Consider the following 26,444-nt stretch of genomic DNA (forward strand, 5'->3'; position numbering starts at 1 on the left):
GCATGATCTCAGCTCAGTGCAGCCTCTGTCTCCCAGATTCGAGTAATTATCCCACCTCAGCCTCTCAAGTAGCTGGGATTACAGGCGCCTGCCACCAAGGCAGGCTAATTTTTGTATTTTTAGTAGAGACGGGTTTTTGCCATGTTGACCGGACTGGCCTTGAACTCCTGACCTCAACTGATCTGCCCGCCTCGGCCTCCCAAGTGCTGAGATTACAGGCGTGAGCCACCGTGCCTTGCCCTGAAAAGGTTTCTTTATATAGAAATGTAGGAGCCCTCATGATACCAAACCATCAAGATGTTACTCTATATGTAGAAACCAAGGGATTGTGTAGAGCAAAATCCAAATGCAGACTGATTTACTCACAATCTTTGTGCAGAAAATCAGGCATCGTATGGATATTCCTTAATGTCTGTTTGTTATTGCTTCTTGACACAGTAAGAATATTATTATGTGTGATACAGCTGCAAATACAAGGAATAAATAGAGAAAACACGAAGAGGTCTTTCATCATGTAAGATATCAGTCCTGTTTAGAGAACACAAACAAAACAAGAGATGATATCCAGCAGTCGTATTGATTACTTGTATGAACGAATTTCTGAAATCCTACTTCATTTTCCAGATGAAACATATTCCAATAGGAATTAAGCCAAGTAGTAAGTCATTACTATGTGGCTTATGCCCTATGTGGAATATGGGACAGCATAATTAAATCAATAACTGCTAAATTATCTAAATTGACAGGCAAGTGATATAGGGCACAATAAACAATGGCATAAACAAGTGTGCAGATTTTAAAGACGAATCTTACAAACTAGCTTTGTGTAATATTATCCCTATATACTCTTCTTGTTCCAGGAACTCCAGATTTTCTGGGGACAAAATTGAATAATTAGAATGTTTTCAGAATACATAATAAAAAGTCAAATACAAAGGCTAGACTCACTGCCCAGTTAATAATAAACAGCCCCATGTGTACAGAGAGTCACAAAATGTCATACTTACTTAAATACATAAAATGACATAGAACTCCAACAACTAAAAAAGATCGTTATAGTATGACAATAGGTACGTTTTCAGGCTTATTTTTATTAAACAGTAGACCATTTATCTTTTGTCCTATGTTCCAACTTGTTTTTGTAATGCCATTTACAGCTCGCTGCAACCTCTGTCTTTATTCATGACTTTAAAAATAAATTTGAAAAATTATTATAGTATGTACCATAGATACTTCATGAGATTTTTCCTAGACAATATATTGGTTCTGTTTGACTAACCACTTTTTTTTTTCTTTAATGCTACCTCATGTCATATGTCATATAAATTTTACAATGCACTTACATATAACAGAATAACCCTGTGCTGTTTTTCTATCCCCAGAGCCACAGACATGTACACTGAAAGATTTCCTCTGCGCCAATGGGGACTGTGTTTCTTCAAGGTTTTGGTGTGATGGAGATTTTGACTGTGCAGATGGCTCTGATGAGGTAGGCATCTTTGTAAAATCAAAAAGGAAGCAGCTCTTTAGAACCACATTTGTGATTATTATTATTCAGTCCAGTAAGTGTGGCAAGGACAGCTCAGAAATACTTTCCTCCTGACTCATTGAGATAAGTATTATATCCATGTGCTGTGCTCCACATCCCCAGCACAGGGAATAGCTCTTGTGCTGCTATTGACAGTTAATTTTATAGTCTGTTTTACCTCAACTGGTGAATAGCTGGGTTGTGGGAATAGGATGTTTGGAAACCCTATTCCCTATAGCTGATGCCCCTGCCATCTGTGAATTAGTTCATAAATTTGCTGCAGTATTTATAGTCAGCACTAATATTTTTATGCATTTTGAACAGTTTCTTCTCCCCAGTCTCTCTCTTCAATAGATATAGTCTTACAGACATCGATGTGGGTCATCAATTTTCATGAAACCACAGGTTGAGCTTTGCTTCGGTGATGAATCACAATCCATTTATAATAAGTCCTATGTACACACAGCTTTAAGTGAAAAAGTTTACAAATCCTTTGGATAATTCTATAAACTTAGTTTGTGCTAACATTTATAATACTTCATACAATTTGTTATTTATGCATTTATGTCCTTAGGTTTCAGATATTAATTACTCCATGATGCTTTAAAAATAATAAACAACACAATTATATATATTTTTCTCAGTCAAATCTAAAAGGACCCCAAGCTCTCATATCCCAGTATCAATGATTTCACATGGATAATATCAGAAACACAAGGTTTGTGCAATCAAGTCCAGACAGAAGTGAAGGAAAAAAGAGCTCTAGCCGGGCGTGGTGGCTTACGCCTGTAATCCCAGCACTTTGGGAGGCTGAGGCAGGTGGATCACGAGGTCAGGAGGACGAGACCATCCTGGCCAACATGGTGAAACCCTGTCTCTTCTAAAATACAAAAAAATTAGCCAGGCATGATGGTGCATGCCTATAGTCCCAGCTACTTGGGAGGCTGAGGGAGGGGAATCGCTTGAACCTGGGAGCCAGAGATTGCAGTGAGCTGAGATCATGCCACTGCACTCCAGCATGGCGACAGAGTGAGACTCCACCTCAACAACAACAACAAAAAGATCCTGTTCCTCAGTGTACACCATGCCTCCTGTATTGCAATGATTCCCTAAAGCTCTGCTGCTCTGGTTGAGAAGCATGTGTACTCACCTCTCATGAATGCCCTCCCGCTGACCATAGACTTGGCCAGAGGATTTTCGCTGCAGCTCTGGAGGTTTCTGTGTTTCAGTTCTCGATTCCCTAGGCATCCACTGATTTCATGCGTCTATGGGAGACACTACAGATCTCTGGTATTTACAGAATTCATGCAAACTAGGTCTCTTCCAGCCCTGAGGCATTTCCTGTGGGACTGGAAAATTCTCCCTTCTCTCGCCATTTTGGAAAAGTCACAATAAGCACATTCAACAGCCTAGATTTTGAAAACAAACACGTGTAATTTCTCGCCTGAGGGCTAGCAAAACCTAAGTCTCAAGGATGCAAAGGTCACTCAAGAGAAAAAGTTGAAAAATACACTGCTTCTCGTCATGGAGCTCTTCACAAAATAAAAGTCGAACCGTTTTGTTTTGTTTTTAAAACACAAAGGAGAGTTACATTTTTTACACTCATTTACCAGCCACCTATTTACCCAGCATTCATACATTTGAAAATTACATTAAACTTTTCTAAGGCAGAAAAACATTTTAATTAAACTCACCCATGAAAATATCTTGGCTTTGGTTTTGTTTATTTAATATGTTGAACCAATCTGGATAATATGTAAAACATCAAGAGGTGGGGATGTATTGCTTAAGGCTTATATATTTATCTTGAATCATATTCACAAGATATGCAAAGTGCATATGCAAAATCAAATACTACTACTTCTTTAAAATCTTATTCATGTGAAAGTAGATATCCTTATTACCATGTCTCTCATCCCATAAGTTGGTGGACATAGTGATTTGATGGCTAAATATATCTCCATATATCCAGACATTTTCATGATAAGGCTCAGAAGAAATGAAATTAATTGTAGTAAAGTCATTTTTCTCTACATTTATAGATGTTTAGTGCAGTCTATATGTAATGAAGTAGCTAACACAATTGGTAGTTGATTTTTTTTTTTTACAGTCTAGACAAAAAAAAAAAACTGAACAAGTGGCTAGAAAGCAGAATTACACACAGAATACTCTCACATTAAGAACAAAAATTGGGAGAATTGTGAAGATAAGTTTCTGTATGAATGGAACTGATAATATGATTAGCTTGTTAATAACAAAATAACAAAGAAGAAGTTTAAAAACATGGTTCAATCTAATTGTATAGCAAGTATTTATCTCTGTGGCACACACAGAGAATGATTACTTAAAGTGATTTTAAATTATAATATTTTTCCTCTACATTTAGCATAATACGTTGTAAGAACAAAAAAATCTTAAACTGCATCCAAAGACTTATTGTTAATAATAATATTGGTTCTGCTAATTTGAAACATGTAGGGTGGTTCAAATTCTTATTTATGTCAATGTCATTAGAACTCAAGATTTCAAAGTAAAAGAAAGGAGATAGAAATGTGGAAACAAAAAGTTAAGTAAAAATCCTCTCTTATTAAATCCAAAAGTATCAGTATAAGATCTTGATTAATCTTTCTCTTTCTAAAAATATATGATTTCTACATCTGCCAGTGAAAAGTCCTAAAACCAATTATAAACCAATCGTAATGACTATCCTGAAATTCACCAAGTGGTCTCTAAATACCATTTTCCAATTAAAGGAAACAAGACTGCTTTGAGAGATGCCTAATTTTAGGTCTGAGAAAATAAATGGACAAGAGGAGCTGCTAACATCTGAGGTTATTAAGAGAGTGTACAAAGTGCACAAGAACAAACTTGAACTTCCACTGACAAAAGGGGCAATTTGAGCATTAGAAAGAAAAATGACGGTAAGGGATTAAAACACACACACACACACATACACTATATAAAAATCAATGAGTTCACAACAATACCTTAAAAAGCAAAAGCTCATTAATCACTTTGGAGGTTGCAAAGGTATCAACATTCTTAGGATGCAATTAGTCAAATTCAGAATGTGAGCTATTCTATAGTATAACTGACCTGTTTTCTTCAAGTAGTAAATGGCATTTAAAAAAACTGAAGAATGAGAAATAGTTATACATTAAAGAAACTTTAATTCAAGGTATAGATCTCTTTTGAGTCCTTACTTTACCAAACAGTATTTTATATAAGTAAATGACACAACAGTACCATTGGTCATTGAGCTGTTTGACTTAAATGAGCTCGCTTGCAGAGATAATCATTCATTGCTCCTAAAAATGTTTACTGGATAGTTATTATAATCATGTTGACAGTATTAGATACTTGGTTCACAGACAGGCATGATCTTTATCCCAGTAGAGCTGGGATGAAGTTATATGAGATGTTAATTTACATTTGTTTTCTATATTTTCTAGTTTATTAATTTATTAATTCACTCAGCAGTTTGTACTGGATGTTTACTATGTCCCCGGCACTAACAGTATGGAGAATACAGTGGTGAATAAAACATATGACATGTCTTTCTTAAGACATTCTCTAATGTCTTTCACATCATTTGCTATTATGTAGCTTACTCCAGATATCCCACATTTCAGATTATCCTTACACATAAAAAGCCTTTTCTTAAGTAGTTCCATTTCTACTTAAACTGTTATCACAAAGAGAAAATTTCAGGAATTTAGAAAGTGAACTCTCCTTCCTTACATGGGGATGAAACTGGGAAGAAGCAGCTAGTAGTAGTTCAATGTGCTTTGCTTGCTAGGAGTTCCACAAACCATGAGATTGTTACACTTTTTGTGGAAGAAGCAGACAAGTACATCTGGGTAAAAATGGAAATTCACTGACAACAGAAAACATCGTCCCAGTGAGACACTTCATTGGAGTATTCCATTTCAACCAGAGTGTTCAGACCCAGGGAAGGTGATTACCAGTGACTCCGTTTCATTTATCTCACATACAGATCCTCAAAGGTAAATTTGCCATCTTGTTTGACTTCCACATAAAATCTGTATATGGACTAGCAGCAATGAAAATTTTGACAGTTCATTTCACAGTTCTTTAGGGAACAATGTCAGAAAAGAGGAGAAGGAGAATTACAACAACTAAACTGTAAAAGGATGGGTGCAAAGGAAAATAGATGGAGACAGGAGAAAGAACACCAGGGGAAGCTTTGCCAATGCAAAACAGATTTGTCTTAGGATTTTTGTTTGTTTCACATTCCATATCCTTAGCCTTCTTCTCCCTATAGCCAATAAGCTGGATGTAGTTGCTTAGAAATAATTTTTGAAAAAAATTGTTTAGAGACAAGATGTTGCTATGTTGCCTAGACTGGAGTGCAGTGGTATTCATGTGTGCCTGTCATAGTGCACTACAGCCTCAAAGTCCTGGACTCAAGCAGTCCTCCTGCCTCAGCCTCTTGAGTGGCTGGGGCTATTGTGCCAGGTAGAAATAATCCTTTAACTCTTTTATTATCTCATAATCTTCATTGTTACCTAAAATTATTAAAATTCCATTACTCCATAACTATCTACTGAATAATGATACTCTCAGAGTAACTTAATTAGTATGATGAAGCCTTAAAATTTGTGGGTTTTTTTTTCCATTTTTTGTTTTATTATGACTCACAGGGACAAATGAAAGTGGAAAATTGTTATATAGTCATGGCCTTAAAATATTAGTATCTGAGCCACTTTTATATAGCAGACATGGTTCCTACACTTCTGGGTTTCTATGCATAAGTTGTCTAGTCTTTCGGTTTGTAAACATTTTTCAAAAAATGCAATTTTAATTACATCTATGTGGTTTTTGACAGAGAAGTTGTGAAACAAGTTGTTCCAAGATCAGTTCCAGGTTTTCTGTACATAAGTTTTCTTATCTTTTGAGTGTGTAGAAGTGTTTCTAAAATTTTAATTTTAATTGTATCTCTTGTTTTTCATAGAGAAATTGTGAAACAAGTTGTTCCAAAGATCAGTTCCAGTGTTCCAATGGTCAGTGTATACCAGCAAAATGGAAATGTGATGGCCATGAAGACTGTAAATATGGGGAAGATGAGAAAAGCTGTGATCCAGGTAAAGGGATTGAAGTGATATTTCATTTAGTTAACATTTTACCTTGATAGAATTTAAATTTAAGCAGCAATATGCAGAAAACAGTGGCAAATATGTCATACGTTTACCGTTTTTAAGAAATGGTCTGCAAATCTGTGGATAAATTAATTAGTGTGTGCTTCACATGTCTTGAAAGTGTTTTAGAAAATCAGATCATTACTTACGAATGGAATCCAAGCATAATTTCCCCAAATTTGATTTTCTGGTTTCTATATCTTATTATACCATTTGGAATTGTTTCCCCAAGATAGCAAAGTAAAATCTGTTGAAATTATAAGTACAGTAAAAGACAGGTTTTAGTTATGGAAATGGTGATTATGAAATAGAATGTACTCATTTCAATGTGATGCTAGCTAAGAAGAAGCATAATTGTATTGTTTGTATTTACATCTTGGGCCAAAATTTGAGTAAAGTTTGAAAGCAAAGCCAGAAAAAAGAGACACTACTCAATTTATGCGCTAGGTGGCTCTATAAATATACTCATTAAAGCACTTTATTTTTTAATTATATATTTTAATTACATTATCTTACAGAGAAATATTATTGGTGGAAAACTGTACTATAATGTAGGTATGACCACAAAAACATTACCTTGAGAGACTAGGTCAGAGTCACAAGTACAAGGCTCACACATTACTATGCCCCAGTACCATGTCCATGGGCCATATTATTAATTGATCACATATTCCTTTCTTACTGAATACAGACATGTTATTAGACGCCTTATGAATACAGATCCCTAGACAAACACTGCCAATTAAAAGGAATTGAAACTCAAGGAAAAAGCTTTTTAGTATCCCTGAACTAAGGAATTCAGACCACAAAGTCATTAAGTATGATAGACTACATAGTGGTCTAACGTAAGGCCAGAAGCCCAGACGTTTGAATGCAAGCCTAGCCAGCTCAAGCTCATGGAAAAAGGCAGCTATCATAACTTCTGTCAATTAATTAGACTGGGTAGTATTTACATCTTGTGACTAATCACTTATAAATATTATAAACTTGCAAATATTACACTTGTAAATAACATTTAGCTGCTTGTTATTCTTAATTTCGGCATCATAAAGGAATACTGCACATTCTGTTAACTCTGTTAATTACACATGTATTCATATTTAAAATCCCCAAACAATACAGTTCTTAGAACTTATTCAAATACTTTATTTATGTCAATGCAACCAAATAGATATCATTGGGTCTATGAGACCATGCCAAGATTTCGACTTTGTGCTTTATACAGTGAATGTAAGAATTAACATACTCAAAGGTTACTAAATATTATTACAGTTTTGAAAGTAATTTGAGACTTCAATAATTTAAAATAATTTAATTTAAAATTGTAAAAAAAACTCATGTAATACTTCAAAATCAAAGGGATGAAGGGTATCAAGTTTTTTTTTTTTTTCCTTCTATGTACTATTGAGTTAAATTTTTACTGCACAGGCTATTATATCATGAAGTATATTTAATATAATGCAATAATATTATAACTAATTCTAAAATTATTTAAATAATTTAAATGAATCTGTAATACCAGTCATTAAATATAGCTATATAATATAAACTATTTTTATTACCATCTATAAATTAATATATTTATGTGTTTATGCTTTTATTTCTAAAAAACTGTTATTTTTACTCTATCTCAATCTCAAATTTATAATTGTATTCAGCTTCTCCTACTTGCTCATCAAGTGAATATATATGTGCCAGTGGTGGATGTATTTCAGCATCTTTGAAATGTAATGGAGAATATGATTGTGCTGATGGTTCAGATGAGGTAAAATATATCGTTTAATTAAAATATTTGAATTACATGAATTAGGTTTAGGCAAACAAATGTAATGAAAATAAAGAGAAAGAATCTTGATTCTTAGCACGGTTTAACATGTTAGATATCTACATTGAATGCAATCATTTCAACAAATACCTGAATTTTCATGCTGTCCATATATTAAAGCTCATTCTTATTTGTAGAAGTTATATTCATTAAGACAAAATGAAAGAAAGCCCATGGTATAATAAATCTCTAGTATTACAAGTTGCATGTTTATTTTGCCCATGATTGTATCATTATCATTAATGAAAACTGCAGTGTCCATTTGTATTTGAACAGATGGACTGTGTGACTGAATGTAAGGAAGATCAGTTTCGGTGCAAAAATAAAGCCCACTGTATTCCAATTAGATGGCTGTGTGATGGAATTCATGACTGTGTGGATGGCAGTGATGAAGAGAACTGTGACAGAGGTAAGGTATTTTTGTGTGTGTGTGCCTGTAAATGAGAGAATGAAAGTTAAGGTTCTGTGCAGAATATACAGTGTGTGCTAGAGGCAGAGGATAGAATCTTTAAATGATTCTCTTTACTCTTCCAAGTTTCATTACATAGCAGCCTGGTCTAAACATGCAAAATCCAGATCATTGTCAGACAGAGTATAATCTCAATCTGGGCATGACAAACACGAACACAGGGCAAGTGTTTACTGAGTGTCTACCATTTCAGACTAGATGCCGGGTCAAGTATAGGGATATGTGGAGAATACAGAGAAAGTGGCCAATAAAACCATGACTACAAAAGCGCATCTTGAATTTTCTGTATATTCTTTCCTTTCACATTGCTTGCCTTACTCCGAAGGCATAGGAACAACATATGGCATACTCAACTGCACACATTCATATGCTGTATGATACATAGGTTATAGGTTGGGCCCCAAATCCCTACATTTCCTTACTGCCATATCATTGAGAAAATAACCTACATTTTTTGTCAGTCTAAAAGACAACTTTCCTTTTTGTCATATATTATTTCCCAGCTGTGCAAAGATCATTTTCTGACAGATAACAACATTTTAGTTTTAAACCACCACATTAAACATAGCAATTGTTACTACTTTAGAGTTATTTCGCAAAACAATTGTGTGCTGAAGCCTAAAATGATCACAAATTAATCCACGTCTGCTATTTTCATTTTGTTAAATACAAAATTTTTAAATGCAAAATTTCTTGTGACTTGCTTACAAAGTCTCTCAATAGATTTTACACTTCTTGGTATTTGGAAGATTATCAGTAGAAATGGTGCTAGATACTGCCACATGATTCAAGGCACTTGAATGTACACTCTAGGTTTATATACTCTAAACCTGTCTAAGATGTTTACTTTTGTAAATATGTAGTCACCTAAGAAAAACAGTATTTTAGTTTCTTTAATATTATTTCAGATGTTTATGATTAGATAATCTCTCCATCCCAAACCTGATAAAGTGTTGTATTATGCAGAAAAAAAAAAAATAGTTGTTTTTTGGTCTGTTTGCTTTTTTTTTTTTTTTTCCCCACAGCTCCTTGCAGAGCAGGATTAACTCATAGACAGTGCACCCAAAGTAGGCCTTCAGTTTCCTTTTGAATTTGCCATTTATAATAGAGACCCATGAAATGTTAAATGTCCATAACGGCTCTCTCTACCTTAGGCTAAGTTCTCACACTCACTTTCTGTAATTGGTCACTCTAGAGACAGCAAACATTGTGGAGAGTCTGGCAGCAATAACTCATGTGACTTTTGTGCTCAAAGGTTTGGGGATGACAATTAAGCTACTCCTTGTTTTCCATATTCTAGCGAATCACCTCTATTGCTCAGCTTCAATCACCACCACCCGCCTAGTTCATTCTCCCATTGCTTCTTGCTTGGGCTGGCATGATGCCACCTAACTGGTCTCCAATACATCCTATTTATTGTTACAAGGTTCATCTTATGTAAGTGTCCTTCCAATTATGTCAGTTTTTACTCAAGGTACCTGATTACATACAAACAATTCAATCTAGTAATCAGTTATGAGAAAATGACCCCATTTTACCCTCCCAGACTTACTTTCCACTGCACCTCTTTATGTATTGTATCCTAGCCAAACTAGAAAATCTCAAGTACCTTTCAGATCTAAAATTATTCTACTAAATATTTAATCTTAATGACTGAAAAAGAGTTGAGAGCCTTTAATTCAATCATTTACAAATGTTTCAAAGCCCCCTTCCCCTCCATTCACACCTCTAACTTGGTTTTCCTTGCTGCTGGATAATTAAGCTCCAATGACATATTTTAGTGGTTACATTATTTGATCCCATATGGATGTACCTTAAGGCATTACCACTTTCAGATTTCTAGTATTTAATTTACTCCCAGGAAGTGGCATAGGTATGGGGTAAAGGCATTTTAAGGCATTGAGGAAATGGCATGCCAGAATAAATATCTTTTCTATTAAATCTCATTTCCATTCATTTCCAATCAGGCTACATGAGCTAATAGGAGCTGAGTGTTGGGAACTGGAATATAAGAGAGCTGAATGATAAGCATGACACATTTTCCCAATGAATCAGTTTTACTAGTTTACTTTAAAAGACAAAAATTCAAAATACTCTGGAATTAAAAGCAGCATTTGCATTTTTGAAGGTAAAATATATGACCTCAAGGAAGTGGGATGCTTGTTCTGGCCTGAGCTTTCAAACTTTACACTTTATGTAATACTGGTGGAAAAGATTGGGGGGGTTCTCTTTTGAGCAATTATCAGCTCAACAATGTGTAGGTCAGTCAAATAAATTATAAAGTATTATCATATATTAAAGCTTCTCTCAACCCAATTAAGATGAGAACTCTAGATGCTTATTTTCTGTGATGATGCACTTGACCAGATTTACATTAACTTGCCAAGGTCTCTGTTATAATTTAGATGTATTATTGTTAATTAATATATACTTTTCTATTTTCCTAATATTTCCTGTTGAGCTGATTAAGAACATGACCAGGAAACTGGAATTTTAATTCAGTCAATCTCTTTAAATTATACCTTTTTTGTTGTTTATATGCACTTTATGCCATTTCAAAATAAGGAATTTTAAGTGAGTCTCAGGATGTCGTGGTAGCCCCATGATGCATGTTTTAATGCAAATTTTTTGGAGTACCACATCAAGTCTTTAGTAGTTTATCACAAAACCTTTGCCTTTCTCTTGCAATATGATTTCATTTATAGTTCTTTTAAATAAATCAGTGGCATATCCAACACTCAAGTGGAGAAAATTATAATGTTATCTAATGCAATACCTTAGGGAACTCATTTTTTAACAAGGCTGATGTGTATGGTACAAATAGAGCTTTCTAAAATAATCAGAGAATGTCAAAAGTTCACAAATTTTGTTTGAATGTAATCCATTGTAAAATGGAGCATGCGATGAGATTTAGTCATTAGAATCTTTATGCTGAAACTCTGCTTCATAGTCTATGGATTTGATTTTGAGTTAAGGCAATATACTCACTTCATACTGATACTCATATCTTTAATTTCTTTAGTACTAAGGACTGCATACTGCATATGCTATCTTTTTTATTGTTTTCAGAGTGAGACAGTTGTTAAATAGTACTGAATTTTATTGCACAGGATTTCATAATTGAGATTAATTGTAAATACAGCAGTATGGAGCTCAGCATTGCAGAAGTTTGAGAGAAAGGGGTATCCCAATAACAGATACTGAACCGTCAGAGTCTCACATGGTGATATTCACCTTGGTGGATTCACCCAGCCCTTGCCTTTGTCTGTTTCTTAGTTTGGTGGTTCTCAGAGATGGCAATGTAAGCTGTACCAGTTCTGCTAAGCATTTTTGCAGACAATTGTACTATTATTCAGACCAATATCACTATAAATTCTTGGTCTAAGCTTTAACTTTTACTTAAGATACTAAGCAGTCTGCCTTTGTTTTCCTAATCATGTTTCTGCCATTAATCATACCAGGTTTTTAAAAAGACAACTCTCTCAAATCTGTTACCAAGCTGCCTCTCTTAGTTAATAACTTCACCTTCTTCTTTAAAGAAATAAAAACAATTATGAGCATTTTTCAACATCTGGCCACCAAACTAACAAATCTACCTGTAGCTGTCCTCAGGCTTTCCTCCTTCCTTCCTCCCAAAACAGAAGATTTGTTTCACTTCCAGTCTAAGCCTATTTCATTCATTTTGCTCTAGATCTCAAATCTCTCACACTCTCTGGATCCTCCAGAAACTCATGACATTAATTACTCTTTTGCTCTCCTGTACCCTCAAATGTGTCTTGTCTACTGAATTATTATCAGAAGCATTTAAATGTGTTCAGGGATCTGTTCTTCCTCACACAAGCAACGACGCTCACTTTCTGATCTCTTGCTTCCCTTTATGGCCAAACTTCTGGAAAGATGTGTTTGCATTCACCTCCTTCTTCTTCTCATTCAATAGCCAATGACAATCATTTCATTAAACCCACCACCATTTCATTAACCTGCTTAGCATTAGTTACCTGTGCTATCCCTCTCGTTAGAACACTTTTCCCTTGTATTGTCTGGCATCACTCTTTCCAGATATTTCTCTAACCATTTTGATTACTTTTTTTCAGTCTCTTTTGTAGACTCCTTTTTACCTACCCAATCTGTTTTTCTCCACATTCTCTTTTAAGCTTCAAATCATAACTATATTCTGATCATTGCCAGATGCACATTTACAGCTCAGAAACCTATCCTATATTTCAGACATATTTATCCACCAGCTCGCTCCACATCACCACATGGCTGTCTACCGGTAGCTTAAATGAATTATGTCTTAAGCCTGCTCCTCCTGCTGTGTTCCTTTATTTAATGAACAATACTATCTACCAAATGGTCCAAACTGACTAAAAAATGAGTACGATGTTTGTGTGCTCTCTGTCCTTTGCCACTCTCATCTATTTAGCCTCAGGTCCTGAGGAGTTTTCCTTCTGAAGAGCTCTCAGCCGTGGCTCCTCTAGATGCAGTTACCATCAGTTCTTCTCTGGATTGCCATGATCTCTCTTGAAATATGTCTTTTTTCCTCCAGTGTTGTCTTTACTGTCTCTCTTTTCATTTCTAAATCCTCCACACCAGAGCTAGAGTTTTCTTTCTACCATCCAACTGATTCTATCACTTCTCAAACCTTTTGCTACTGGATGTGAATTATCAGAGATTTGTGTAACAAGTCAGAACTCAGAGCAAGAAGAGTTATTTGATCTTCACAAGTTCGGGCACATTATTCCTTCCAAAGTACATCTGCAGGAGGAACAATGGTTCTTTCTGGGTATTTTCTAGGCTTTTAAGGATTACCACTGTCACTGCTCTGCCTCATGTTTTGGTGAATGTATGTGTGTTTAAATATGTTAATACACTCAGTAAGTCAAATCTAGACAACCCATGAATTCTATCTCTTACCTATACATGAGGATTAACTAGGTAGTATAACCCTTTGGGAGCAATCTAATTTATCTTAATTCTATACTGTGATATTTGTGTTCTTTCCCCAGGTACTTCTTGCACCTGTGACCCTATACATCACTTTAACTGTACCTCTTTTATAACATATAAAAACATTGAGTCCCAGAGATATTAATAGAGTTATCCAAAGCAAGACTAGAACCCACAGTTCCTAACTCTCAAGTCATTGTAGCCTCCACCGTATATTGCTACATCTCTAGACATATAATCCAAATTTGCTCCTTACTTAGGTCCTTTGCCTGTGGTAGATGTACTTAAGAATTTTACATGAGAATATTTTTGTATTCCTGATGTTTTTATTTATTCGTTAAAAGAAAAATGCAAACATTTTAACAATCCAAAAAGTAGTGCTTTACTGCACAACTTTTATTTAAAAAGAACCCTGAAATATTGTATGATATGGCCAAATTCTTATTGCTGTTAAAAAATTGTTTCTTTGTGTTTGCAAAAAATTTTTACTGGTTATTCTAAGCTTTTAGTGATCTGGTTTATCAGTATTTCAGATACAGCTAAATTGTCTAATAATTCTAAAAATGTCTTTTCCCCAAGAAAGACATAAATTTTAAATAATTACAATTAAAACTAAAAAATTAAATTTCTGTGTATTCAGTAACATAAAAATTATGTGAAGCAGAGTATAACTTAGATTCTTAAAAACTTTCTTCTAACATCTTATCAGTATTTTCTTAAAAAAAAAGACATATATGAGAGTAATATTAGAATGTTTTGAAATGTCAACAATGAGTACATGTTATTAAAAAAATCGAATGTTACTTGTTCCTGGTATTATGCTTGAAATAAATGTAATAAATATATGGAAGCAATCAACTAGATACTGTTTGCTAAGATTCAGAGGAATATGTGTCCTGCTGACTGGCACTGATTACCCTGAATCCCTTTGTTTCTTTTTGTTTTAAAATAAAGGAGGAAATATATGTAGAGCTGATGAGTTCCTTTGCAATAATTCTCTCTGCAAACTACATTTCTGGGTGTGTGATGGAGAGGACGACTGTGGAGACAACTCTGATGAAGCCCCTGATATGTGTGGTATGGCATTTCACGTGGCTCTAGATTATACTTTTATCTTCTGATCTCATGCACCAGCATGAATCAATGAAGTGGGGAGGTGAACTACAAATTATACCATCCTGGGCTTAGGTAGATAAAGTACAACCACTGATACAGCTTTTGTTCAGGTAATAAAGGGATAATCCGGTTCAGAAGTTATGACTTTATAGAGACTCATCCTAAATCTGAACTTGCACATGTCAACACTATTCGGAAGAGAGATTATGGTCTCTTTGGGTGGATTTAGAGTAATTGACATTTTAATTGAACAAGATTCATATAATAATTTTGGCTTCACATCAAATTGGAGTTTTAGGTTAATTTTGGAGGGGTACAGATAAGCAAATTAAAAATATATAAATAATAAAATCTCATAGTTTCACAAGCCACCCACTAATGAAATATCTATCTGTCTATCTATCAATCATCTATCTGCATATCTATCTATCCACATATCTGTCTATATCATTACAAGTCTTAAACACAGAACTGAAATTAGGAGTTATTTAACATTTAAACCTAAAAAATCTTAACAAAAGCTATTGTTTCTCCAAATTCAAGTTACTGTTGACTGAGATTTGTCCGGTGTATGCTTATGAGACCAACAAATATAAAAGTCTAATTTTAGATCAGCAACATAAAGGATCTCTTCTATTTTAATGAAGTTTTTTGGTCCCTGTTCTCATACTTTTTATCTAATCTCTGCAAGAAATGTAGTTTCACCTATACTTTAAAGGAAAATGCTGCCACATCAGATATAACTCAATGGCACACCAGGTAAATTAAAGAAAGAAAATACAGCATGAGTGTACGTACTTATACTTTTTGTTCTATTTGTTGCATCAAGTTAAGGCAATATTTAGATATAGATGGTGACATTTCACTACTGAAATACAAAAATGCAGGGAAAAATACAAAAATTCAGGCAGCTTTATTCTGTTAAGTATTTAAAAGTTGAAAAAAAACAGGCTTTGGAGAGTTTTTTTCTATAGATACAACTCATTATGATGAGTAATGCAACTAAGTTTCAGCTTCAGTTTTCTTTATATAATCTTAGAAATAAACTCTGGGTAATCAACAGGGATTAGACTGTTTCTGAATCATAAAATATTTAACAATATGAGAGCTTATCTACCAACATCAATCCAGAACCTATTTATCAATTATGTGATTTTTTTTTCTATTCTCTATTCCACTTGACCACAAAACCAGTGAGTGGAATAGGAAATTTTCAATAATTGATGTACAGTGGCAGAGTCATACTCTCCTAGAGCTGCTTCCAGGGCCGTGAATTGATTCTCTGGGGCATTCCACACAGCACAGATGGGAAACCTTGTAAAATCCAGATTGACTGTCTGAACATTTTTGCGTTTCTCTCAGTGAGCAATATCAACATTGAGTCAAACTATTATGTGCCAGAAATTGTGCTAATTAGGACAAATGGTTCTTTTTGACAAGGAGATCTTATTCTGGCTGGACAAATAAAAATAATTTTCATACACTCTATTTCCAGCAATGATAGAATTAATTAAAAGTATAGAAAAGGCACAGAGAGATTCAATGAACTCTACCTAAAGAACAATTCAGAAAGCTACAGTGTTGAAGGAGCTAGACTAAAAGACATCTTAAGCAAAGTGAATAGCATGAGAAAAGGTGTCATTCATTCATTCACTAGACATTTGTTCAGCAAGAGACCATGATTAGTTTGGTGATACAATGATGAAAGAAGTGAACACGAACCTTCACCTCACAGAGCTTAGAATCCAGTGGAAGATGGATGTTAATGTGCACAAAAATATATACTTACAAACTATGATACACACTATAAAGTATAGTAATTTGTAAAAGCATGGAACAAACAGACTTTATCAATCATAGGGTATGAGAAATAACATTTTATTTCAGGCCTGGGAAATATTTAGCTGCTGAATAGGTGAAAAGGATTGAGGTTGGGAGTGAAAGTGTGATACAAAATTGCGGACAAAGGAAATAATATTTGTGAAAGCTCTGGGCAGAGCAAACCACGGCTTAGTCAAGGAATTGAAGGATCCATGTTCCTAGACAGCACAGAGCCAGGTAGCTACGAGCACTCCTGGATTTACCAGACTATAGTCAGATAAACCCACTGTAAACAGGAAATAATGTAAATTGACAGTGTGTGTTTGATTTAAAAATATTTTCAACATACAAAGGATATATCAGGACATAATCCCATAATAAGTAGAGGAGAACATGTATTGCTTTCACACTGTCATAAAGTCAGAAAACCTTAAATTGAACTATTGTTAAATCGGAGATCATCTGTATTTGCTTAGGATGAGACTAGAGACAGCAGAGATAGCTGCAACCTTGGAAGGAAAGAGGTAGCCTACAGATATATATTCAACAACCAGCATAAAATGTGGTAATAAATACAATGGAATATTCAAGATCACGCTGTGTGGAAGTAAAGATAGGGCAGGAAGGGGATTATCAAAGAATATTGAGTGACAACAAGCCCCTAAGTTAAGATGAGCTGGCAGAAGAGACTTAGGTAAGTGACCACAGAAGGCATTGCAAAAAAGAAGAGTGAGGGACCAGAGACACCAAAGTAATAACATTTTTCAGCAAATATGTGATGGTTTCTGCAGAGGCAGGGGAAAATGAGTTCCAGAAAAATGATTACTTTTACATAGGAGTCAACTATTCTTCTGTCTCTGCTGTTAAAATATAGAAATGAGTTGATAGACTACATGTAGATACAGGTAGATCTGAAATTCTTTAATAATATGTTAAGAAATTTCCCATCTTTGTATTTCTACTTATTTTTGATATATATATATATATATATATATATATATACATACACACATACACACACATATGTGCTTTCCAAGTAGCATTGATAAATATTCATACTTGGTGGTATCAGCTGGCCTGGTAGTATGATCATCTGCAACATTTCTGGCTTCCCAGATGCAGATATTGGGAGAGCAGGTGGTTTCGTTCATCTAAGTTTAGGGTTATTTTGGATAACTAAGATGAAAAAGAGAAAAGGGCCAGAGAATCCAGGGTATTGGGAAGAAAGTGGGTTTCTAAACTTACTTGGTACTTAGAGCAGTATCCAAAATATTATAGGTTACTATAAATATTAATGGGGAGAAAAGTACAGACAAAAATCATTGGTGAATAGGGAAAAGGTAGTTACTTCGATGAGCTAGAGTTAAGATAAAGCTGAAGAGTTGTTGCAATGATAGTGATTGGATTAAAAATCATTAAAGAAAGAGATTGTGCTCAAAATAGAACATTCATAGTAGTGGTTTTACAAATGAATTATAGGAAACAGCAAATTTATGCTGCAACTGTTTATATAAGTTAGCATTCTTAACAGCAAGCAACAGAAACTGCCACTGTGAATCAAAAATAGAAATTTGTTGAAATCCACCAATGTAAACAACCTCCTAGGAGAGTGGTGGCTTCGGTAGGATTGGAGTAAAAGGACATAGGGTATAAGAAACTTAAGGAGCTAAGAAGCCTCACTTGTTGGTTTCCTCATGTGAATGTTGAAGTCATCTAAGATGCTGGAATGAATTTAAATGGAGATCTTAAAAGACTAGGCTGGAATGTGCTAGTTTTCAGTAAACTGGGGTGGAGGTGATGTTTTTGAAGTTGATTAGAAAATAGCAGCAGCGTGAAGATATAATCAAATGTCTAGCCTTCAAAATAACATTATTTTGTTTTAGTTTATTTTAGAAAACAGAAAGTAAAGATAGGATAAAGCTATGGAGGCTGTAGTAGGAAACTAGGATGTTTTCAAACGTGAGGTGACATAAGGTTTGAGCAAATTAACAGACATTCCTAAAAGACCTATAGAGGAGGGAGTATATTTGGAAAATGGACCAAATTTCACTTAAAGCAAGGAGGTCAGGGATGGAGTATAACATATTTAAGAAGCTGTAATAAAGCAGTACTGCTCAAATATTGAGAGGGACAAGGGATGAGTCTGCAGGACTGGCACGGGCAAGATAGTGACAAGTCTATTAGGCCATTCAAAATATCTTAAATTGTATTCTCAAGGAAATTGGTAACTGTAGGATAAATGATTACACGAATATGTTAAACTGATTTTTCTCATGGCTTTTTGAGGATCTGAGGATGGAATATGAAGCTGGAGACATTTAGGATATCTCTCTGTAAAAGATCACAAACAGCTAAGCTATTGTGATTGTCACTGGTAGAGATGGCTAGAAGATGCCAAACCTGGGGACAATAGCAACAGTAATTGGTGACTACTGAGAATTGATGGTCAATGAGAGGAATACATTAGAATAATTCCAGACTTTTGGCTATGATATGCCACTAACTGAATGATGGAAATAAAGCGTGTTTGAGAACAAGGGGTAAGATGAGATGATAAAGGGCTGAGTGATGAGCTTGTTAAATTTGAAACTGTTGAGGGGATGTCCTACAACCAACTGTGAGATGTCTGAACTAGATAGAGAATTGAGAGTCTTTAGGATGTAGTAAATCAGTGAGAGTGAATAAACATATCTAAGCAAATAATTCAAGAGTGAGAACATTGGGGGAACAAGGACAGAGTCCTGGGTAACTTCACATCTAAGGATGAAGACTAATGACGGATACTTCCTGCTTTAAGAGTGGAAGTCTTCAGATGAGATAATGAGAGAGGAGACAAATGTAAGATTCCCTGGCTTTCACTGTGGTCTTTTTAAATACACATAAAAACATGCACGTTAAAAATGAATAATTAAGATCAAATATGTGCCTCAAATACATATCTAAACTGTTGTTTACAGAGACAAAGAGAAAGAAATCAAGTTATCATATTGTTGGGATTTTTGTTTGTTTTCACTGAATGACCTATTTTCAATTTTGGGCCTGTAACATATGCTTGCTCCGGCTCTATGCTGTGTGAAATTGCTCTTTGAGATAGCTAAGTGTCCTGCCATATTGCATAATTGTAGGCATAAATTAATTTGGTACACGAAGTGAAGTCAGCTAAGATAAGGCATCTGGGAATGAGACCATAAAGTTTGGCTCTTTTGTATTTCCTTTAAGATCCTCAGCTGTGCATATTGTTCTGTAGTTAATATAAATAACTAGAATCATCACATATTTTTCTAGTAGCCACTAGTAGGCAATTGTCACAACAAAAAAGATATTTAGAAAAGCTAGCTTATGGATTTGAAAAGAAAGCATAAAAGAAAAAGGAAGAATATTCTTCATAAATCATTGTACCTGAAGGAGCTTCTTTGTTTTTTCTTCCTTTTCTTCAGTCAAATTTCTTTGTCCATCCACAAGACCTCACAGATGCAGAAATAACAGAATATGCCTACAGTCGGAGAAAATGTGCAATGGGATTGATGACTGCGGGGACAATTCAGATGAAGATCACTGTGGTGGTAAATGCGTTTAATGTGAAATAATTCAGTGATGGCTGTGAGGTTCTCTGATGACTTGGAGTACAAACATTTAAAAAAATATATTTCTTATGTGGATGTCTGAGGGCATTATTTTCAGACATTTCATCTTCTGACAAGGTATAAAAATATTCCACCAGCATTTCATTTGCCTTATAGGTGTGCACCTTTATCCATAGTTCCCACTAATCCTTTATTCTAGAAAATATTCATCCCAGAGAAACAATATAGAGATTCTTAAGTGCTCTTTATTTAAAGATTTAATTTTTTGAAGAAAGGGAGCTTATATAGATTGTATGTATATGCAATTCTTTTTTCTGAATTCTGAAGTTCAAAAAGTTTTTAATGCAAAAGACTTATGTATGCAGCAAAATCATCTGGAGACAAAGCTTGACCTGACCTAATTGGAGCCATTTAATATCACCCTCTAAAAAATATTACACTTAGGGTAAATATTTTTAAATTTTTCTGTAGATATCAGTGTTATTTACTTAAAGTAAACACACTGTTACTTTTCTAAAGTCCAAAAATTTCAGGATGTTAAAAAATTTGGCCTTGAGAGCTTCAGCTAAAGGATTATAAACCCACGTTTTTCATAGTAGTTAGTAAAATTTTGGAGATACTACATGCTCAGTAAGTGTGTTTTGATTCTGTGAGGCACTAATCGTTTTTTGTATGACTCTATAGGTAAGCCGACATATAAAGCAAGGCCTTGTAAAAAGGATGAGTTTACTTGTAGTAATAAAAAATGCATCCCTATGGATCTCCAGTGTGATCGACTTGATGACTGCGGAGATGGTTCAGATGAGCAAGGATGCAGAATAGGTGAGCTCGTTTACTGTTAAGCAAAGCACCGGGATACACAAGTCTAACTTCTGCTTGTACATGACTAAAATGTTCTGGATGGAAATACTGCTCTTCAAAGTATGCTTGACTGATGCCCTTTTACAAAAACCTTTGCCAAAGCAACATTAGAATATTATTTAATTTCAGAAAGTATGAAGTGGACAAGGTTGACTTTGTAATGAGTACCCTTGTTAAAGCAGAAGCTGAGAAATCAATATTCAAGTATAGAAACTGATGTCAGCAATGTAATCTATATCATTTAGTAATTTATCTTATACAAATTTAGTGTTAAATTTTATAAACGGTGATGTTTAGTTGAATGATAGTAAAGGTCTTAATTTTTTCAATGTTTAAAAAAATGTAATCCATTGCTGAGTCATTCTTACAGAAGATGTGATTTTTTTTTTTAGTTACAGTGCCATGATACTTGAGTTATTACATGCTGATTGCGAATAGTTTGTGTTTAATGCTTGGTATTTGATTTTTTATATTAAAGAAAAATAATTAAATTTATGATCCTAAATTCAGTTTGCTTACAAAAGTTACACAATATTTCCTACTTTTGCATCTTTTCTTTTTTTTAATTTATGCATCTAAAACTTTCCTCATTTAGGGATGAAGCAATACCCACCAGGATATGGCTACATGTGTCTAAACCATGGTATCATTCCACTGACCTATTTTAACTAATTGTAAAATATTCAAGTCAATGGGGACAAATAATAGTTACAATCACAATAATTAAAGTTCTTGTGTTTCTCAAAAATTTAAGTAACTTAGAGATAATATAATGTTATCTCTAGAATAATGTCCTTCTCATTTATTTAAAAGAGAAGTCCTTCTAAAATGTTTTCCTGAATGGGAGATAAAGCAATAAAATTGCAACCGCTATCCTAGAAATTCACAAGTAACTTTTTGTCTGTCCTAAAATGTTGCAGCTTATGACCAACCATTATGAGCACATTACACACTCAAATGTTACTCTTCATATGTATGTCCAGCATAATAAAATGAAATTTAAACTGCTGATTTAACTGACTTGCTTGAGTAACTTAGCAGTACCCTTGATTGAGTTTACAAATATTAAGCTTAGGTTAGCAATAAATGCCTAAATTTCTAGGTAGCTTATAGGAGATGCTTTGGCTCTCAGAGAAGGATATAGTACTCATATATCGTACTATAATAAAGATAGCCTGTCATTAGAATCATTGACTTCTGACTTACTTTTAAAAAGTATTATAGCTTAACAGCAGCTCTAAATATCAGCTGTTAGCACCTTGGTCTAATCTGTATTTAATGTTAATGAGTTTAGTTTTTATACTTCTATACATTCATAAGACGTGGGGGCTTATATGGAGAGAAGACCATAACCTTATACATTCAAAAAGAGTTATCTATGGAATAATAAATACCATTTCAAGTATTTTTAAGAAGTTAACTCCCCACTTCAGGAATTAGAATTATATTAGTTTTGATCATATTTTTAAATCCCAGCTCCTACTGAATATACCTGTGAAGATAACGTGAATCCATGTGGAGACGATGCGTATTGTAATCAAATAAAAACATCTGTTTTCTGTCGCTGTAAGCCTGGATTTCAGAGAAACATGAAAAACAGACAATGTGAAGGTAGAGTACTTTTCTTCAACAGCTTGCTCATAAATCTTTGGGTTATGAAGATTCCCAAGACTTCTAAATTGTGAGATCACAGGGGATTGATTTTCATCAAAATGGTGTGTACCTATGGGATACCACTTCACTTATGAGAATGAAAGCCTCTGGGGTCAAGAGCTTGTTTGTTTGTGGAGCTAAGCTAACCATGACAGAGACTACAAAGCTTTTTCTATAGCAAATTCAGAAGCTGCAGGAATTTCTATAGCAAATTCAGAGCTGCAGGAATTTCAATTCTATTGCTACAATACTGTTTTGAAATGCAAATAACGAAATTGCTGGTTCAGGAACTATTGGAGAATTAGTCTTGCTTCATGAAAAAATATGTTTATGATGACCCATTTCTCTTGAGTGTGGCATTTGCAATACTGAAATAGGTAAATCACATTTAGAGAGTCGGGGGCTTTTGTCCTAAAACCATGTTTTAAATAGATCATAATGTGTCTTTAAAAATTCAAAGTCAGGATCTACATATATCTGTCAACTTACTTGAGATCATTTAAAAATTGAGCATGTAGGATCGCCAAAATCTTATAGTAAGTAAGTAAATATAATCTACATCAGTGTTCTAACTATAGAACCATGAGATACAGACCCATATGCACTTTCTTCGAGTTTCTCCAATAAAACTGCTATTTGTATTCATATTCATATTATTGTAAGTACAGCCAAACCTAAAATAACTAAGTCTGGCTTATCCAGGCTAAATTCAAGTCTTCAAGTGCTTTTACCTACCAGCTTGCTTTTGTTATGTCTCTTTGTGATATTTTGAGGTTAAGAAAAATGATTTTACTTTGTGTTAATCAAAATGGAATTATTTAAATTAATTGATTCTACTCACCCAAAAGGGGAAAAAGTGTAGTCATGTCATGTTTATCTGCATTTTGAGTTATATGTGTATTTGGATTATTTGTGACATTTGATTTTTCCATTACCATGAGACTGAAAGCTGACAACCTAGGTTTTCTGCGTTTTAGTTAAAAAATGAATTATCTTTCGAACTATGGTATTTATTTTTCCCAGGCTCTTTCTATCAATTACATATAAACACGCACACACACAATTCTTTCAATATTTTAATTTCAATAACATTTATTTTCTAATATTTGTCAGTGGGTTTTTTTCCTGTATATATGTACTAAATTTAGAAATTATATTGTTAAAATTTTCTTAATTTTTAATTACATTCCACAGCAAATATAACCTGAACACTACATTCTTTATTTTAAATTGCTATGAATCCACGTTTTTATATTATTTTGTAGGACAAACGAGTAACTTCTGAACTCTAATAAAATGTTCATCTATTTTGAATAAATAAAGTTTTGATATTAAGGAAAATAGCTCTATTTCAGTGTCAAAGAAGGGTAAGACATAACTTGGATTCTATAATCCAAAAATTTAAATTTGTTTGTGCCCTTCACTTACATATCTGAAAAAATGCATAAGAAATTGCTATTTGATGTTAAAGCCCAAACACTTCAATTAGAGTATCTAAAAGGATAAAAGTAAAGAGGAATGGTGGAAGAAAATCAGAAGGGGATTAACAGTTGCTGAGTGCCAGGTACTGTTTTGGGTACTAGGCATGTGTGGAATTCCTCCATCCCCTTCAAAAGCTCATGATCCAGGCTTTCTAGAGATGAGTAGAAAATGATGATTCGGGCCAGTATGAAGACAAGTGAGGAAGTTGAGGTTGTATGAAATCATGCAGAATATTGCTTATTTGGATTCTGTACCAAAGGGAAACCATAGTAACAAATAACTGCCTGTTCAAAGTTACAGATGCTGAACAAATCAGAAATATTTGTTGTAACTGTGATGGTTAAGTACTCACAAGATGCATTCTACTTCATTCCTGTAAAATATTTACTAAAAACAACGAAATACACTTTTCTGCATCTCTTTACCCTACATTTCAATCAAATAACAATGTGTGGTCATGAAAATGCTTATGTGGCAAAGTATCACAGTAAAGTCAACAAAATCAGAAAACCTGAGTTTAAGCCTTGACGTTGTGATTTGCAAGTGTCTCTACCTCTGAGCCCTTAGAACGTTGTTGTGCGCTACGCAAAAGAGTTATTCTTACTGTGCTGATTCTTAAGTTCTCTAATTCAAGGGAAGGATTTATCTCACAGATTTATTAGGTAATTAGGAGATTATAAGTGATAAAATGAGGCAGAGGAAATATGCTGGCTAAACACAGAAGTAGAGGAGGAAAAGAGAAGAAAATTAGGTAATTCCCTAGAATCACCTGGCCTCAATCCTGGCTCTTCATAAGCCCTTAAAATTAGACTCATGTGCCAAGCTACATGACTCTGATTAAATCACATGAATACTGCCTGTGATTTATTTATTTATGCTAGTGATTTAGAGGTATTTATTCATATATAGGCATGCAGATTTGGCTTGCTTAATTCAAATAACCTCAATACAGCCCTTCTTGTTACACAGTCACTTCATATATGAGTCCAGAAGTGTATTAGAGATGCACCCAGATCTTTGTTCTCTGCCACTCATTGTGCAAAATCTGGCAATAAAAAAGGCATGTATCATAATTTATGTCCTCAAGGGAATATGAATATGTAACCACATTTCCTAAAATATAAGCAACAGTGTAAGAGAGAAACACCAGGAGAGCAAAGACTAGAGAAACTAAGGATAAATCATCACTCCCATATATGGTTGGAGACCAAGGAAGGCTTTATTTCAGGTGGATCTTGAAAGATGAGTATAAATTCTGTATGGAAAAGTGGGCAAGGGCATTATAGGATGAAAGAATAGCCCATGATATGTGCAAAGGCATGGAGGTAGGTCACCAGAAACAGCTTAAAAGAAAACCTCAAGACGGGTCTATTTGCGTGAATGGAAATCTATACAACAAACCCCCATGGCACAAGTTTATCTAGGTAGCAAACCTGCACTTGTATCCTTGAACTTAAAAGTTAAAAAAAAAAAAAAAGTAAAAATTTTAAAAAAGAAAAAAGAAAGCCCCAGGGAAGTTTGAAATTGATGCTTTAATATTTTAAGTGGATTAATAAAAGCAATGGCAATTGATGAATCTTCTAGTACAAATATTGTGAAAAATGATTATACCTTCACAAATATGACACAGCAAGTCACCGATTAAAGATGTGAAAGGACAATAAAGCTAGTAATAAGTTAAAGAAAAATAATTTTGGCTTTTTTGAAACGTGGTAAGAATAGGAGTCTGAATTGAGGGTATGATGATGCTATTTTGAGCTCTTCTTTTCTAGACCTTAATGAATGTTTGGTGTTTGGCACATGTTCCCATCAATGTATAAATGTGGAAGGATCATATAAATGTGTGTGTGACCAGAATTTTCAAGAAAGAAATAACACCTGCATAGCAAAAGGTAAGATTATAACCACTACTGCAAATTCTATTACAATTTCATTGTAAACATTTTATGGAGAAAACTGTTTTATATTTCATTTCAGCAACAGCTTCATTTCTGAT

General features: G+C 34.2%; 1 protein-coding gene across 2 annotated transcripts in view; it reads left to right on the plus strand.

The window, feature by feature from the left end:
• LRP1B (LDL receptor related protein 1B) overlaps positions 1–26,444 on the plus strand; it is a 1,938,417-nt gene that overhangs the window by 1,778,142 nt on the left and 133,831 nt on the right. For both annotated transcript variants that reach the window (XM_058434432.1, XM_032145942.2), the window contains exons 68-76: positions 1,383–1,489; positions 6,504–6,633; positions 8,346–8,452; positions 8,789–8,921; positions 14,886–15,008; positions 20,306–20,431; positions 21,137–21,274; positions 22,790–22,924; positions 26,221–26,340. In XM_058434432.1, the coding sequence (XP_058290415.1) occupies positions 1,383–1,489; positions 6,504–6,633; positions 8,346–8,452; positions 8,789–8,921; positions 14,886–15,008; positions 20,306–20,431; positions 21,137–21,274; positions 22,790–22,924; positions 26,221–26,340 (1,119 nt within the window). The remainder of the gene's footprint in view (positions 1–1,382; positions 1,490–6,503; positions 6,634–8,345; positions 8,453–8,788; positions 8,922–14,885; positions 15,009–20,305; positions 20,432–21,136; positions 21,275–22,789; positions 22,925–26,220; positions 26,341–26,444) is intronic.

Source organism: Hylobates moloch, unplaced genomic scaffold, assembly GCF_009828535.3.
Source record: "Hylobates moloch isolate HMO894 unplaced genomic scaffold, HMol_V3 SCAFFOLD_24, whole genome shotgun sequence".
NCBI classification, from domain to species: Eukaryota; Metazoa; Chordata; class Mammalia; order Primates; family Hylobatidae; genus Hylobates; species Hylobates moloch.